The sequence below is a fragment of the Sorex araneus genome, chromosome 2 (assembly GCF_027595985.1).
Source record: "Sorex araneus isolate mSorAra2 chromosome 2, mSorAra2.pri, whole genome shotgun sequence".
Classification (NCBI taxonomy): domain Eukaryota; kingdom Metazoa; phylum Chordata; class Mammalia; order Eulipotyphla; family Soricidae; genus Sorex; species Sorex araneus.
The window spans coordinates 292613637-292631010 of NC_073303.1; the positions used below are offsets into that span (position 1 = coordinate 292613637).

Consider the following 17374-nt stretch of genomic DNA (forward strand, 5'->3'; position numbering starts at 1 on the left):
TTTTGGATTTCTGTATAAAGTCCAGGGAAAATTCTGCCAGAAATTACATAGCCCAGCTCACAGTCCCAGTGCATTGCTGTAAGAAGTCTCTGAATTCAAAGTCTTTAGGCGCAGAGTGTCTGATTCGAGCTCAGCGGCTCCGGATTTATCTGGGCCGAGGGCGTGCGGGTTACGCCCCCTTGCCATGAGTTCCTGGGAGCCCCAAAAGTAAAATCCGAATACCTGTGGGTTTGGAGTCACAGAAGATGGCGCCTGCCACATGGGTGCCGCCAGCCCGCCGCTTTCCGTGCAGGAAGACAGGGTGGGGAGGAAAAAAAATCCACCCCCAGCAGCACAGAGTTGTAGCCCAGTTCGGTGTCCCAGTGCATTGCTATCGGATGCTGCGCTGGATGCCCGAATGTGTTACATCTTTGGAATCAAAGTCTTTAGGCGTAGAGGGTCCGATTTGCGCTCAGCAGCTCCGGATTTATCTGGGCCGAGGGCGTGGAGTAGCTATTTTGTGTGCTGGAGGAAGGACAGACAGTGCTGGCGATTGAACCTGAGTTGGCAACATGCGAGGCAAGTGCCTGGGCCCTTGTACTCTCGCTTCAAGTTTAATGTTTTCTTTTTACAATGTCATTAATTCTGGGAGAAAGGGATTAATTACCTTAGACAGTCTAAAGCAAAGAACATCCAGGCTGCCTTACCAGAAGCCGCAATATTCAGTTTCAGCTCTAAAGCACATGACATTTCATACTTCATTTATTTCAGAAGTGTTACATGAAACACTCAATGTAGTGTTCATAGGCATCATCCTGAAGGGTTGATAACATTTTAATAGGTTGATAATTTTTAACATTTTAAATTAATGTTAAAAATTAATGTTAAAGATAATCTCTTGCCCTCACGCCTGGCTGTCTTCCCCGGGGCCCCTTGGAGGGGATGGGCTACAGCTTCCTTCCCCACTCCGAGCAGAGCTCCCGGCGGCCGAAGACCACCGGAACTTAGCTACAGCCATGCTCAAGGCCTCCCTCCACATGTTCGGACAGGCCACATGCATGAAGGTACCGGCAGGGGAACCCAGGTGTGTGCAATTCCATCAATGGTCAGCACCCAGAGACTTAAAAGCAAGCTCCCAGAAGAGTGTGGCTGCTTTGCGGCTGCAGGATATCTTGTAGCCTACTTCTCCCTCTGGGAGAAACTGGCAAGCTTCTGGGAGTTTCCTGCCCACATGGGACAGCCTTGGAAGCTTCCTGTGGTGTATCCATATGCTAAATCCAGTAACAAGCTGGATCTCATTCCCCTGACCCTGAAAGAGCCCCCTGTGTGACATTATTGGGAGGGCCGAGTTGAGAGAGACTTCTAAGATCTCAGGGAAAGGACGAATGGGGAGGTTACTGAGCCCGCTCGAGAAATCGACGATTAATGGGGATTTCATGATTTCGTGAAATTAATGTTTATTAAAAACACTGATTTACAGTTATTCATTATACAGTGGTTTCAAGCATTTAGTGCTGTGTGAGTAAGAAAATTAAAACCAATTAATACCATAGAATAAAATGCCTATTCTCATTTACATGCAAGTTTTAAACTCTGAAATCTAATGAATATTACATTAAATTTATTTGTATATTTGGATCTTATTATGGTAATAATCATGTCTCACCTGTCATTAATAAACCTTTAAAAGCTATTTTATATTAACATAGTTTGGAATTTTGGAATTTACACGGAATAGGTAATGCCTACACGTATAAAATTTTACCCCTAACTTTATATAAACATTGTGGTTTACAAAATTGTTCATGATTATTTGTTATAGGCATTCAATATTCCAACACCAATCCCATCTCCATTATACCTTCTCTCCATTATTGTTTCAAATTTTCCCAAACATCCCTTAAGCCACCTTCATACAGACCCTCAATAATTTATTTCATATTGCATGTTATCGATAATTTTGCTAACAGAATGGTCAAAAAATGTTTCCTTAGAAATAAATTAGTGTATGGGGTATTCCCTTTGAGGTGGAGGGGTGAGGTGGGGTGGTGGGAGGGATGCTGGGACCATTGGTGGTGGAAAATGGGCACTGGTGGAGGGATGGGTACTCGATCACTGTGTGACTGAAATGAAAGCATGAAAGTTTGTAAGCCTGTATGTAATTGTACCTCACGGTGATTCACTAATTAAAAAAAAAAAAGAAAGAAAGAAATTAGTGTAAATTGTATCTCACCACGAAAACATTGTCCTTATAAGAGAGATTATTAAGATCTCTCTGTGTTTATGTTTTATTAATCAAGATTGGTTGCTTTCTAACTTACATCCCATCCCAATTTGTTGTGCTATAGCATTGTAGCACTGTCGTCCCGTTGTTCATCGATTTGCTCGAGTAGGCACCAGTAACTTCTCCATTGTGAGACTTGTTGTTACTATTTTTGGCACATCGAATATGCCATGGGTAGCTTTCTGGGCTCTCTGAGAGGGACATAGGAATCGAGCCTGGGTCAGCTGTGTGCAAGGCACGCATGCAAGGCAAACGCCCTATCTGCTGTACTATTGCTCTGGCCCCTTACTGGTTTATCAGATTGGTTGCCTCTCGACTGCAAATGCAGTCATGCACTCCGGGAAGTCCAGAATTTTTAAGGGGTGGTACAGCTGGAGTTAAATTTTTAATTGGGTTGTGGCTTTGGGTTGTGGACGTGACTACCAGGTTTTCTGAAGTACTGGGAGGTGGGGGGAGGTAGCCAAGAAAGACTCAGAGAAAAGCCTGAAGATTTCAGTCACAAAATCTGCATGCCTGAGCTTTTTTAGCAGATTAATTTCTTTTGGTGAGGTTAGGTCTCAAGATATTGGAGTTCAGATGGGGGCATGGTGGCAATTTTGGAGTGTTGATAATTTATTTTGTTGTTGTATGTTGGGAGTAGTAAGCAGCGCTTGTTGAGGTATTGGGGAGAATGAGAGGCTGAACAAATGTATAAGAAAAGTGTATCTTTCTCCCTTTCCTTCTCTTCCTTTTCTTCCTCCTCCTCCTCCTTTTCTCCCCCCCCCCTTTTTTTTTTCATTTGAGGCCACTCCTGGATTTGTTCTCAGGGATCACTCATGGTAAGAGTCAGGGGACCATATGTAATGCCAGTGATCAAACCTGAGTTGGTCATATGCAAGGCAAGTGCCCTACCCATTGTCCTATCTCTCCAGTTCCTCCTCCTCTTCTTCCTTCCCTTTCTCCTCTTCCACCTCTTCCTCCTCCTTCTTTATCCTTCTCCTCACACAACTCTCTTACCTCATCTTTCCTGGTAGGAAAAATATAGAGAGAACTGATATGGTAAGCAGAACAGAAAATTTTTGTGACTGATAGATACATCAATACAAAGAGGTTTACTTTTTTAAAACTAAAAGAGAAAAAAAAATAAATAAAACTAAAAGAGAAATCACAACTTGAACTAAAATGAATTTCATAGGCAAGTGGGGAGAAGTACTAAGTGTGCTAACATCTTTATAATTTATAACAGGATCACTTGAAATCGACTCAAGTTACTAACATCAGGAAGGAGAGAAAATCTTTCTGACAAAGGTCAGGGGCAGGAATTTTGGCAGCATTTGAATTGGGCACACAGAAAAGGCAGGGAAAAAATGTGTGAGAGAGCAAATGGTGTTCAGGAAGTTGGTGGTCAGATGTGGCACAGCCCACTTTTGCTCACACATCATTGCTTGAAACTTAGAAGGGAAAAGCTGTATGGGAGTGTGAGCCCCAGGTTTGGATGGTCTACCAGATGATTTTGAATTTAAAGGACCAAAATTTGGTAAGCTCTACTCTTGGAGCAACAGGCAGGATTCTCCAGGCCAGAACTCTGGATCAAAATGTCATTTGAAAAAATGCCAGTGATAGAAAAGTGATAGAAAAGCATTGATAGAAATCAATGCTACCTAACACTGAATTTCCTTCCTTGTAAGAAAACTTAAAAAAAAAGTGAAAAGGGTAAAATGCAGTAGGAAAATGCCTTTGCTTAAAAGAAAGTAAAGTTACAATAGTATGTGGTAGGATTCAAGGTAGTTGAAGTACATCCAAATTTAAAAGGACATAACACTTGATATAGTAATTTGGGTAATTCAAGAGAAAAATCTTTGAAACTAAAGATTAGTAGTTCGGGGAGCTTGAATTTGCTCCTCCATGTAATGTGATGATAATTTGCAAAAGGAATCCCTCATTATTGTTACGAAGATGGATTATTTCCAGATGATGTAAGAGAAAGGAGATTCCTAATCCCCAACCACACCAAACTACCTGTTTAAACTCTCATTTTACAGCACTTCTCTTTTCCAGGCCAAATATCACAGGCTGTGTTTTGTACCTGTTTATTTCAACAGTGTCTGACTCATGCTTACTTGTTCATTTTACTTCATTGATGCCTGACTTCCTCTAAAATCTGTCTGATATAGAACATGAAATCAGGGGCTGGAGCGATAGTACAGCGGGTAGGGCTTTTGCCTTGTACGAGGCCGACCTGGGTTTGATTTCCAGCACCCCATATGGTCCCCCGAGCACCGCCAGGAGTGATGCCTGAGTGCAGAGCCAGGAGTCAGTCCTGAGCGTTGCCGGGTGTGACCCAAAAAGCAAAAAAAAAAACAACAACAAAAAAAACCAGAACATGAAATCAGTGGATCTTAATTGAATGAGCACGACTTCTATGAGAATGAGAGCTGGCAAATAGGAAACTGTTAAATGTATTTAATGCCAAGGGAGAGGAAATGTATTTAATGCCAAGGGAGAGGAGCTATGAAAACTACTGCTCTTCATCCAGTACTCACTGGACTATTCCCCAAAGCAATAGTGTTATAGAAATAACCAAGATCTTAAATATATATATATATATATACATATATATATGTATATATATATATATATGAATCTGGAGTTAAAGTTGCTTGAGCCAATAAATATCAATGGCTTTGCCCTTTTTTTTCACCTTTTTAATTAAGTCATTTGAGTTTTGAGACAGCTAGGAAAAACCGAGCAGGTCAGGAAGTGGATTGAGCCATTTTGTGCATATACGAAGTAGACAGTTTCTGCTGAAGTATGCCTCTGGCTCAAAACTTCCCAACCTTCACTTGAACCATGCAAGATCTCAGATGCGTGACTTATGACACAGTGACCTAACATAGCTCTTGAGGCTGAAAATGAACTGACAGAGCAGAGCGGTTAAAAGTCCTCTTCTTCGAAAGGGCTCTCTCTAGCTCTGCTGTCTGACTCAGTGGTAACTCACCTCTGTGGCATTCCTCCCTGGGGCAGGTAGGTGGCAAGGAAAAGATGACATATCCTCCCCAGGCCACGTCGTGAGTCAGTCCCACAGCCAAGAGTAAGACCCAGTTTTACTGAAGGCTGAGACCGAGAGGCTTAGCCCCACCTTCCTGATTAAAAAAGTGACTCATTAAGTTGTCAGTTAATTCACTCTGGGACTTGCTCAACAGAGCCAGAGAGGGTTCAGCCCATGATCCCCAGAACCACGCAATCTGCAGGAAGAGGAAAATGAGAGTGGCCAGCAGATGGAAAAAATACTTAAGTTGCGGTAAAAGGTCTGGACTTCTAGGCATTGAAGAGTGAACATAGGCCAGCGAGACCTCTGTTAGCTAAGAGAGCGGATCTTTAATGTTCTCATTCACACACACAAAAATGTGCTGATGGATGTGTTAAACCCGACTGCCTTTCACAATATATATCATATCAAAGCATCTCAATATGCACCTTAAACTTACACAACATTGTTTGCCAACTCAGTCTTGATAAGACTGGAGGAAAGATCAGGTTTACAGAGAATAAACATCACTATCCAAACTTCCCGATAGAATAGAGAAGAAGGATTCTAGGAGTTGGCACCTGTCCTTTTCTTCTTTAATTTACTTAAGCTTTTAACTGCTCTAGTGCTACAGTGCTGAGCAAAGGACCTCATGTGCTCTATCTATATTTAGCCCCCTGGGCCCTACTTGGGAATATTTTTAAACTTACAGAAAAGCTCCCAGAATTTAAAAAAATCACATAACACCAATAGTCTTTCATAGAGATTCAACTATTACTAATATGTTGCTACATATATTTAGTAATTGCTTTCTACCCACCTCTAATTTGTTTTAAACCATTCGAGATAAATTAGCAATTTATGTATAAATACTTCCACTGTATTTTCTTACACTTAGGATTTTTTTTCCAGACAACTGTGACTTAGTTAACAACTTTAATTCATTTAACATTAATATCGTACTTTAATTTTGTTTTGTTCTTTTCTTTTTTTTTTTTAATATGTTTGGGCCACACCAGGCAGGGCTTACTCCTGCCTCTGCCCTCAGAGATTCCTCCTGGTGGGGCTGGAAGAAACCATATAAGGTGCTGGGAATCAAACCCTAATCAGCTCTACCCACTATACTATCTCTCTAGCCCCTCCATATCGAACTTTTGCTAACTGACTCAGTGATTTATTCTTCCCATTACAGAGTTCAGTTTAAGACCAATTTCTGACTCTACTTATCCTGTCTTTTATTTACTTTAACTTAGAAATTTCAGTCTATTTCCTGTTTCCTGTTCTTGGACTATTATACACACACACACACACACACACAAACACACACACAAATGCACACATATTTTTAGGATACCCTGCACTCAGGGATACCAGGATTTATTTGTACGCAGGGGCTATTTCTAGCTTTGTGTTCAATAATGACCCCCTGAATGTGCTTTGGGGATCATATGTGGTGGTGGGATTCAAACCAGGGCCTGTAGGGAAAAAAGGCAAGCACCTTAGCCCTTGCACTATCTCTCCAGGTCCTTTGGAATATACTTTGCAAAAATACTCTCTAACTTCCTGCTGAAAGATGGTTCAGGTTCACTTTGTGCTGTTACATTCTCCATTCCCAACCTTCCCTCTACACTTAGCTTTAGAGTTGACTCAGCGTGATGCTTGGAGAGCAAAGGAGAGGGTTCAAGAAAGGCCGCCTGGTCAGCAGGCTTAGGTGCTACTGAAGCTCAGGGAAGGCCCAGCACCTTCCCCACTGCTGGCCCATGCATGTGCTCGAGACACAAAGACACTTGGACAATGCGGGCTCTGCCACTGGGTCCCTTGCAGTGTTCTGGGCCTGGGAAGGATTCCTGAGAGTATCCAGGACACCATTCCCAGGTGATTCTGGCCCCTCATGATAAACATGCATACCCATAAGTGCAAGGCAACCGCACTACCTGCTGTGTTGTCACTCTGTCCCTTCAGTATGGTTTTGCAGCCTCATTCAACTAGATCCAGTCCTTGGCTTTGTACTGTAAGGCAGTGACAAAGAGCAGTAGCAAGTTAGAAAAACACTTCTTTCCAAAGGTCTTTCTCTTCCTCCCTCCCTTCCTTCTTTCTTTCCTTTCTTCCTTCTTTCTTTCCTCCCTCACTTCCCTTCCCTTCCGTTCCTCTCCCTTCCTTTTTTTCCTCCCTTCCTCCCTCCCTCCCTCCCTCCCTTCCTCCCTTCCTTCCTTCCTTCCTTCCTTCCTTCCTTCCTTCCTTCCTTCCTTCCTTCCTTCCTTCCTTCCTTCCTTCCTTCCTTCCTTCCTTCCTTCCTTCCTTCCTTTCCTTCTTTCTTTCTTTTCTTCTTCCTTTCCTTCTTTCTTTCCCCTCATGGCAAGTGTCACGCACATGTTGGGTTGTGGTACTCTCCAAGGGCCACCCTCTTTAGCTGCCGTGCTCACACGTTGCTCACCAATGTCCTAGCCAGTATGCTCACGCATCTCTAGTTGTGGTATATGATCCTTCGTAGGAAGGTTATACTCCTTCGTTGCAGGTTTGGCACACGTACCTAGTGACTGGGCACCTGGGCTCCTACACACTGTTTTGGCCAGGACCAACTTGGCATATGTGGGTAGTGTCAGGGATCAAACTCTGAGTCTTATACTTGTTAGAAGGTTTTGCCACTGAGGTTTTGTCTTCTGCCCTTAGCTCAGAGGATAATACCGTGGCTTGATGCCCATCTAGGGAAAGAACCTTCATGATGCCGTCTCATTTCCTCTCCAGATACAGATGAAGCATGTGCATTATTCACCAAGCTGAGCTTTCACAGTGCTGTGGTTGGCACCGGGCTAGAGGTGAGGCTGCTGCTCTACCCAGGGATCAGCAAAGACTGTGCACAACTCATCAACTGTACATTTCTGGGGAACTTGAATGTCACCAAGAAAACCACCTTCATCATCCATGGGTACAGGCCCACGGGCTCCCCTCCAGTGTGGATGGAGGATTTGGTCCAGGCGTTGCTCTTGGTCGAAGACATGAACGTGATTGTGGTGGACTGGAATCGAGGCGCTACCACTGTCGTATACAACCACGCCTCGGGGAAGACCAGGCAGGTGGCAGAGATCCTGAAGACCTTTATCGACCGGATGTTGGTAAGAGCGTTCAGGGCCAGGATTCAGGGCCAGACTGAAATTGGCCCATTACCGGCAGACTTAAAATGAAAGATAATTCCAATGCACTGGGGCCTGCTTGGCAGCACTTGGCAATTCTAAGTAAGCCCCAGGAAGGTGGGAGAAAAGGCTGAAGATAAGAGCAGAGGTGTGGTTTCTGGCCAAAGCAGGTATCCAGACCATGGCATGAAGCTAAAGGTCCACATTTTTTTTTTCTTTTTGGGTCACACCCGACAGTGCACAGGGGTTACTCCTGGCTCTGCACTCAGGAATCACCCCTGGCGCTGCTCAGGGGACCATATGGGATGCTGGGATTCGAACCCGAGTCGGCCGCGTGCAAGGCAAACGCCCTACCTGCTGTGCTATTGCTCCAGCTCCAAGGTCCACATTTTGGTGTTGGGCTGTTTGGTCTGACACTGACCCTGTCCTGTCCTCAGGTGCCTAACTTTGGGCAGACTGTCAAACTAGGGCCTCAATGTTTCCATTCATATATTTAAAAAAATGGCATTTTGGGGCCCATTGTGATAGTACACAGGGAAAGCTCTTTCCTTGCAAGCAGCCAACCCGGGTTTGATCCCCAGCATTCCATATGGGCCCTCGAGCTCACCAGGAGTGACCCCTGAGCGCAGAGCCAGGAGTAAACCCTGAGCACTGCTGGATGTGAACCGGCCACCACTAAAAAAAAAAAAAAAAAAAAAAAGAATGACTTTTCCTGGGCTAGAGAGATAATACAGTAGGTAGGGCACTTGCTTTGCACATGGCTGACACACGTTCCACCTGGAGTGATTTCTGAGCGCAAAACCAGGGATAAGTCTTGGGCACTGCTGGGTATGGCCCAAAAACAGAGAGAATGGCATTTCCGTGGTTGGGGTCTTGAGACATTTTCCTGAAATCCTGGGCAGAAGATGTTTAGAAATATTTCTTCAAAGTCGACAGTCTGAAATGGTTTCTGAATTTGGTCGATGCTCTCCCGATTGGTAATGATGGCCCTCTTGTCATTCCAGGAAGAAGGAGCTTCCCTTGATAACATTTATATGATTGGAGTAAGCCTCGGTGCCCACATCGCTGGGTTTGTTGGAAAGATGTACAGTGGGCAGCTGGGGAGAATCACAGGTGAGGCTTCCCGTGTATGGACGGGAGGGGGGGTTGTGGTGGGGGGGCATTAGTCTGGGCAGGGTAGTCTCTGGGAGAACTGTATGCAGCAATCTGAGGCCTTAGGTTCAAAGCCAGTTCTTCCATTGTCTTGATTAAGCCTCTGACAGGGTCCTATCACTGTCACTATCATCACTGTCATCCCGATGATCATTGATCTGCTTGAGTGGGCCCAGTAACATCTCCATTTATCCCAGCCCTGAGATTTTAGCAGACTCTCTTTACTCAGTCCTTCCCAGCTGTGTGGGTGTTGCATTAGAGGCTCTTCAGGGGTCAGGAGAATGAGACCCTCATTGTTACATTGTTACTCTTTTTGGCATATGAATAGCCACAGGGAGCTTGCCAGGCTCTCCCATGCAGGCAGGAAACTCTCTCGGTAGCTTGCCAGGTTCTCTGAGAGGGAGAACTAGGCTACATTGCAAAAAAAAAAAAAAAAAAAGCAAGACAGCAGTAATATTGAGCTCAGGTTGTTTACATTAATAGTTGATAAAGTGAATGCAAGCACTTTGTAACACTGTCTGCACCATCGAGATTGGTGGGGACCTGATTTCTCTTCCGGCTAGAGAAACTGCTCTGTTCCATGGGGCTCTGATCCGCGTGTGTCCACGCAGGCATCGTCTTCCCTTCACCCAACCCAGGAGAGCTGGGACGACCTGCCCGGGGTGTTTTGGTCCCCAGGCTCCAGGCAGGAAAATGAGATGGGATCTTGGGTGGCTGGAACTTGCTCTCTTGAATATCAGCTTTCAGGTCAGAGTCAAATGAAAACACTCAGAAACGTAGCGGGCAAAGGTCCAAGTGGAGATTCTGGGGCTGAGCTCTCTTGCCTGGTGCTCGGTAACTTTCCACAGCTGCGTGGGGAGGTCAGGAGGGGGACTCACCCTGAGAAGGGGCTGCTCCCTCCCGCTCCCTTCCCAGAACCCGCCCTCACACTGAAAGAGCTCTTTTAAACCCAGGGACACAGCACGGTGAGGGAAGGAGTCAAAGGAGTCAAACACTTGGGAGGGAGCTTCTCATAAGGCCCAAGTTTAGGTTTGTTTTTTAGTTTGTTTTGTTTGTTTTGGAGCCATACCTTATAGTGCTCAGCTGATATTCCTGGCTTTGTGCTTTGGGAGCATGGTGGTCCCTCCTTGGGTTTCTCAGACCACGTGGGGTCATGGTTGGAGCCAGATCTCCTGCATGCAAAGCACATGCAAAGCCCTAGGGCCGAGCTGCTGAGTGTGCTGCTTGACGAGTAGTCCTGGGAGTCCCGGCTCTGCTCTGCGCTCTCTCTCTTACACACACACACACACAGACACACAGACACACACACACAGACACACACACACGAGTGTGCACGCACACACATGCACACACACACAAGAATGCACACGTGCACACACGTGCTCACACACATGCACACACAATATTGTTACCAATGTGATACCTGAGATCACATTGGTTTTTTTTGTTTTTTGTTTTTTTGCTTTTTGGGTCACACCGGCGATACGCAGGGGTTACTCCTGGCTCATGCACTCAGGAATTACTCCTGGCGGTGCTCACGGGACCATATGGGATGCTGGGAATCGAACCCGGGTCGGCTGCGTGCAAGGCAAACGCCCTACCCACTGTGCTATCCTCTAGCCCCCACATTGTTTTTCTTGATTGTTCTTATTTCTTTCTCAGTTTCACCCCAAATGCCAAAGCTGATTTCATCTTCATATTTAGCCAGCGGGTTTTACAGTTTAAGACATCAGTATGGTGGCTGAGAAAGCAAGGTGAGCTCCTTTAAAATGCCCATCTCCCCCGTAGTATAGAGGATGGAGGATGCTTTGCTGGCCTTTGAGCTGCTGGAGTTCTTCTTCTGGTGGGTGGGGCCTTGTTTAGAACTATAAGCTCTCTAATTAAGGAGAAGAAAAAAAGAAAAAGAAAAGGAGAGAGAGGTGGTGGGGAGGGACAGGGAGAGGGAAAGAAAGACTGTATGAAAGAAGAGAAGGAAAGAAAAAAATCCTCATCTGGGGCCCGCAGTGAGAGCTCAGTGGGTAGAGCGTTGTCTTGCGCACAGCCCAACTGGGTTCAATTCCTGGCACCTCATATAGTCCCCTGAGACCCTCCAGGCATGATCCCTGAGCTCTGAGCCAGGAAAAAGCCCTGAGCACAGCCAGTTTAGCCCCCAAACCAATAAAAACAAGCAAACAAACAAACAAACATAAAACACCCACTCTGTAGTGTTTGTCCCTACCGAGAGTAGGGATACTCTCAGTAGCTTGCCGGGCTCTCCGAGAGGGGCGGAGGAATTGAACCCGGGTTGGCCGTGTGCAAGACTAATGTCCTACCCTCTGCGCTATAGCGCCAGCCCACCAGAGATACAGAGAGCAGTAATCCAGTAACTGCTTGGAGCCCAGCCTTATCTTTACAGACACACTGCAGGCATAAACTGCACAGATGAATTGAACCGTCACACCCAGTGATACTCAGGCGTTACTCCTGGCTCAACTCTGTACCCAGGAAATAACTCCTGGTGATCCTCGGGGGACCATATGGGATGCTGGGGATTGAACCTGGTTTGGCTGTGTGCAAGGCAAATGCGCTACCTGCTGTGCCATCGCTCCGGCCCCTCTTCCCCTCTCTTAGACCAGAAGCGGGTGCTCTCTTCCATGAGGAGGGATCGTGACTTGCACCTACTGTCCTGAGCTGGCCCTGGACTCTGCTGACTGGGTGTTGCTCACTTTCTCCCATGTCAGGTTCAGCGGGAGCAGCTAGTCCAGGCAGAAAAATTGGCAAAGAGGAAGGAGAACAAGATAAAGAAAGGAGCAGTTAAAAAAAAAAAACAAAACCTAAAACACCTGACGAAGCAAAAACATGTCAGAATGGCATAGCTGCTTTTGAGTGATGGAGGCTCACACTGGGAAAGGTTGATCAAAGATGCCATTTCTTGAATTTCACCTATAACACCAGAGGCCTCAAGGTGTCATTATACATGACGGCCATGGTACAAATACCTTCAGTCCAGGAGGTTTCTAGGGCACAGGGACGCATGGTGGTCCTGGTGGATATTTGGAGGGTTCAGCTTTAGTGTTTTCATCCTGTGCGTGCAGCATCTTGGACACTCTTATTTTCCTTTCACAACTGTGGTGAGAAATGCCCAGGTAACACAGACCAAAGATAAAAACCAGACCCAGGTTTTTTGGGGGGGAGTTATTTCTGCAGAAAGGCACCCACTCAGTTTTTTTTTCTTTTTGGGTCACACCCAGCGATGCTCAGGGGTTACTCCTGGCTTTGCACTCAGGAATTACTCCTGCCGGTGCTTGGGGGACTATATGGGATGCTGTGGATCGAACCGGGGTTGGCCGCTTGCAAGGCAAATGCCCTACCCGCTGTGCTATCGCTCCAGCCCCTCAGTTTTGTCTTTGACATGTGATCTATTATCTAGCTGAGCTGTGAGTTTCATGCCTCCCGCCCTTGCCAAACCCAGTGTAGTGAAACCAAGTGCTCAGCAGAGAGAGAGAGAAAGACAGAGAGACAAAGAGACAGAGACAGATGGAGATGGAAAGGAAGGATAGAAAAGGGAGATAAGAGAGGGCAGGGATTAGCAAAGAAGGGAGGGAACAGAGAGAGAAAGAGGTGTCATGAGGCTGAGTCTCTAGTTAAGACACTATATTTCCTTGCTTTTTTTGTTACTGCTTTGTGTGTGTGTGTGTGCTTTTTGGGTTTCACCCAGCGATGCTCAGGGGTTACTCCTGGCTCTGCACTCAGAAATTGCTCCTGGCAGTGCTCGGGGGACCATATGGGATGCTGGGAATCGATCCCGGGTCCACTGCGTGCAAGGCAAACGCCCTACCCGCTGTACTATTGCTCCAGCTCCCTTTTGTTTATTTTTAATTTTTTTATTTACTTATTTATCTGGAGTTTGGGGCCACACCCGGTGGTGCTCAGGACTTGCTCCTCGCTCTGGTCTCAGGGATCACTCCTGGCAGATCTCAGGGGACCACATGTGGTGCCAGAAATAGAATCTGCGTCAACCCTGGGCAAGACAAGGGCCCTATGTGCTATATTCTCATTCCAGCCTTTGTTTGGTTATTTAGTCATGGTGCCCAGTGCCTACTCCTGGCTCTGTGCTCATGAGTCACTCCCGACAGTGCTCAGGGCATCCTATGCAAACCCAAAGATCAAAGAGTCAACTATGTGCAAGGAAAGCACCTCCACTTCTGAACTAGCTCTCTGGTCTGGCACTGGATTTCCCTGGACCTCAGTCCACTCATCTGTCAAATGGGGATAATAACTCTTTCGCCTACAAAAGCTTTATGATCTAATTAATAGGAGATAGTAGACATAAATAAGGATGGCAGCTGTCAGGAGTTTCAGGCATAATGAGAAGAGAAGGTTGGGGGAGGGTCAGGGAGCATTGAAAATGGGTGAGTAATGGGTGAGTAGAGTGACCCTTGCAGGGGGGGGGTTGCATTGGAACTTTGAGGGGAGTCCTGTACCCATAGATATGTGAAACCCAACACCTGAAATTCCGTGATAGTGAAAGCCAGTGACAGCCACAAAAAGATGCTTGCCTTTTCCAACCAGTGCGGCGATAAATATAGGGATAAATCAACGGAGAAAAATCCAATAAAATGGGATAAAGGCAAGACCAGCATCTGCTTTTTAACTGCCCCCTCGGTGAATTTTCCCCTGAGGAAGCAGTTTTTTCCGTGCGTGCCTACTGCTGGACTGGGGACAGTTCTCGCCGGGGCTGGGGTCTGGGTGTCCGCAGCCCTGCCCCACCTCTCCTGTGGGAAAGACAAGCCGGCTGTGCCAAGGAGCGGGGGCAGGCGCGCTGGGAATGCCCCCGAGGGTGCCCCCAGCCTGTGAACTGCGGGAGGGAGCCGCGTGACTCATGGCGTGGGGCTGCCAAGCCGACTCTGTTTTCCTTCCAGGTCTGGACCCCGCGGGCCCTCTGTTCAATGGGAAGTCTCCGGAGGACAGATTAGATCCCGGGGATGCTCACTTCGTTGATGTCATCCATTCCGACACCGATGGTAACATTCCTGCCCCGTGTGTCACTGCCTGCGCCCCGCTGGCTCCCAGCACCTTCAGAGTCCCCCTTCCGGCCAGGCTTCCAGTCCTGCCCGCAGCCGCCTGGGGAGCTGGGATTAGAATCCTTGGGATCTGGCCGCAGAAGCGGGGTTTCTGGAGGAAGGGAGTGAGGTGGGCGCGAAGGGTGGAGGGGGTCCCAGGACTCTGGTGGGGAGTTATTTGAACCCGAAGCATACAAAGGTTGTGGACCAGCGAGCCTGCTTCAATTCAGAAAACATACATGCAGAGAGCGAGCCCAAAGGGCTGGCACGGTGCTTTGCCTGCTGGAGTCCAGGATTCAGTCCCGGGTGTCACCTGGTCCCCCAAACACTACTGGCGGGGAGGAGATCTTCTGAGCACTGCTAGGTGTGCCCCCACCGCATACAAAAGAAAGAAAAGAAGAAAGTGCTCTAACCCAGTGCTCCCAGTTTCTGCCATGCTGCAGGTGCTTTTCCAAGCGTCTCTTATTTTTATTTTGTTGCTTTGTTTGTGATTTGGGGAGGGGGTCTTCCTCCGCAAGTGCAGGGTCCTGGGGGCCCCTCCTGGTGTTCTTCCACACAGTGGTGTGCCCCTGGTGATCCAGTGTTCCACCCCACCAGTGACTGTTGCTGAAGACTGCCAGGGATCAAACTCAGGACCTCGTGCTGAACTATTTCCCCAACTGTTTTTGTCTTTTTATTGTATTTTGTTTTGGCCACACCTGGTGGTGCTCAGGGTTAACCCTTGGCTTTGCATTTAGGAGTCTCACATGGTACCAGGGATGGAACCTTGGTTGACCACATGCAAGGCAAGTACACTACTTGCTGTATTCTCTCTCCAGCCCCTCCCTAAATTTTTTTAAACTATATTTAGTTTAGGAAATATATTTGAATAGGTGTAACAATGATAACCACCAGGACAAAAGAATTTCTGCAAATATTCTTCAGGCAAATGAACTGTGAATGAGAAAGACTCAACCTCATCTAACAGCATCATTTATTCTCTTTTAGCCCTGGGCTACAGAGAACCTTTAGGAAACATAGACTTTTACCCAAATGGAGGAACAGATCAACCTGGTTGTCCCAAAACAATATTTAGCGGTAAGTGTAGATACCTTAAATTTTGTGAAATAATAGCTAACAAAAGACTTGATTACAAATTCTTATATATTCTATACGGAGTAGCTTTGTGTATGTTTTAAAGATATTGTTCTTTTTTTTTTTCTTTTTGGGTCACATCCAGCGATGCACAGGGGTTACCTCCTGGCTTTGCACTTAGGAATTACTCCTGGCGGTGCTCTGGGGACCATGTGGGATGCTGGGAATTGAACCTGGGTCGGCTGCATGCAAGGCAAATGCCCTCCCCGCTGTGCTATCATTGCTCCAGCCCCCTTAAAGATATTGTTGTGCCTGAGTTTCAGACCCCCAATTGAAGAGAGACCAAGTCCACACATGATAATGCAAAATCAAAGGAACTTTATTACTAGCCCGAGCCAGTGCTAGCTCGAGCTAAGGTCCAAGTCTCATCGAACGCAGTGGAGTCTTGACAAGGACCCCGACTCCAAATCACAAGCAGTTTATGTAGGGTTCAGAGTTAAGAGGCAATTTATATCCTGGTCTACTTTTAGCATTGGCCCTGTGACAATGGTGGTCAGCAATTAGGCAATGGTTAGCAACAGTTTCTAAGGAGGGGACAGTGACCCTTCATGGCCGGCCAGACCCAACTGCCCAATTCCTCATCTTGGCAAATTACTCAACTGGGAATTTACCAGAAACTGCAAGTTCTGCTCCGGGGAAACAGAAACTGAGGCCTCGTTGAGACTAATGTTAGCTGTGCTTGTTGTGGCATCAGTTTCACCCTCACAATATCAATTGTTTGACGTGGGGCTACATCCAGAACTGCTCCTGGCTACTCGTGGCTCGGGAATCACTTCTGGTGGTGCTTGGGGACCATCCACAGAACTGGGGATGAAACTGCATGCGATGCAGGCATTATAAGTATTGGTTTTTGTTGGCTGTTTTGGGACTTTGGGAGACAAACCTGATGGTGTTTCGGGTACTCCTGGCTCTGTGCTCAAGGTCTACTCCTGGTGGTGCTGGGAATTGAAGCTGGGTCTGTCATGTAAGACAAGCCCCTCAGCCTATGTATGATCTCTCTGGCCCTCATGGAGTACTTTTTAAATCATAATAAAAAAAAATTTCCTGAAATGATAGAGGTGGAATAAATATAGATTAAAAATCAGTACTTAGGGACTGAGGATGGGCTCAAATGGCAGAGCACATGTGGACACGTGAGAAGCCTTATCCCAACATGGCATGACCCACCTGCTCCCCGCCCCCCCCCATGCACAACATGGCCAGGTGTGGCCCCACAACAGTAATAACAAAAACAGTAAATTGGGGGTAAATTTTTATTCAGATATACTCCTTTAAAAATCGTCATTGGGGACTGGAGCAATAGTGCAGCGGGTGGGGCATTTGCCTTACACACAGCCGACCCGGGTTCGATTCCCAGCATCCCATATGGTTCCCCAAGCACCGGCAGGAATAATTCCTGAGTGCATAAGCCAGGAGTAACCCCTGTGCATCACTGGGTGTGACCCAAAAAGAAAAAAATCGCCATTGTATGATTAACAACTATTATGAAATATAGCTTTTAAAAAGGTGTGTCTTTGGCCTAGAAACTCTACCGAAACCTGTCCTAGAAAAATAATGGGAGAGTGTAAACAAAATTAAGATGCAAACATATTCAATGCAGCATTATTGAATGCAGTGAAAGTTTGAGAAATAATCTAAATGATCA

The 17374-nt window shown here is 46.4% G+C and overlaps 1 protein-coding gene across 1 annotated transcript in view; it reads left to right on the forward strand.

Annotated features, from left to right (window-relative positions):
- Window positions 1-551: 551 nt before the first annotated feature.
- The window catches only part of LIPH (lipase H), a 35280-nt gene continuing 18457 nt past the window's right edge, over window positions 552-17374 (forward strand). The window contains exons 1-5 of the mRNA XM_055124796.1: window positions 552-558; window positions 8016-8383; window positions 9406-9514; window positions 14455-14556; window positions 15583-15672. Coding sequence (XP_054980771.1) covers window positions 552-558; window positions 8016-8383; window positions 9406-9514; window positions 14455-14556; window positions 15583-15672 — 676 coding nt within the window. The remainder of the gene's footprint in view (window positions 559-8015; window positions 8384-9405; window positions 9515-14454; window positions 14557-15582; window positions 15673-17374) is intronic.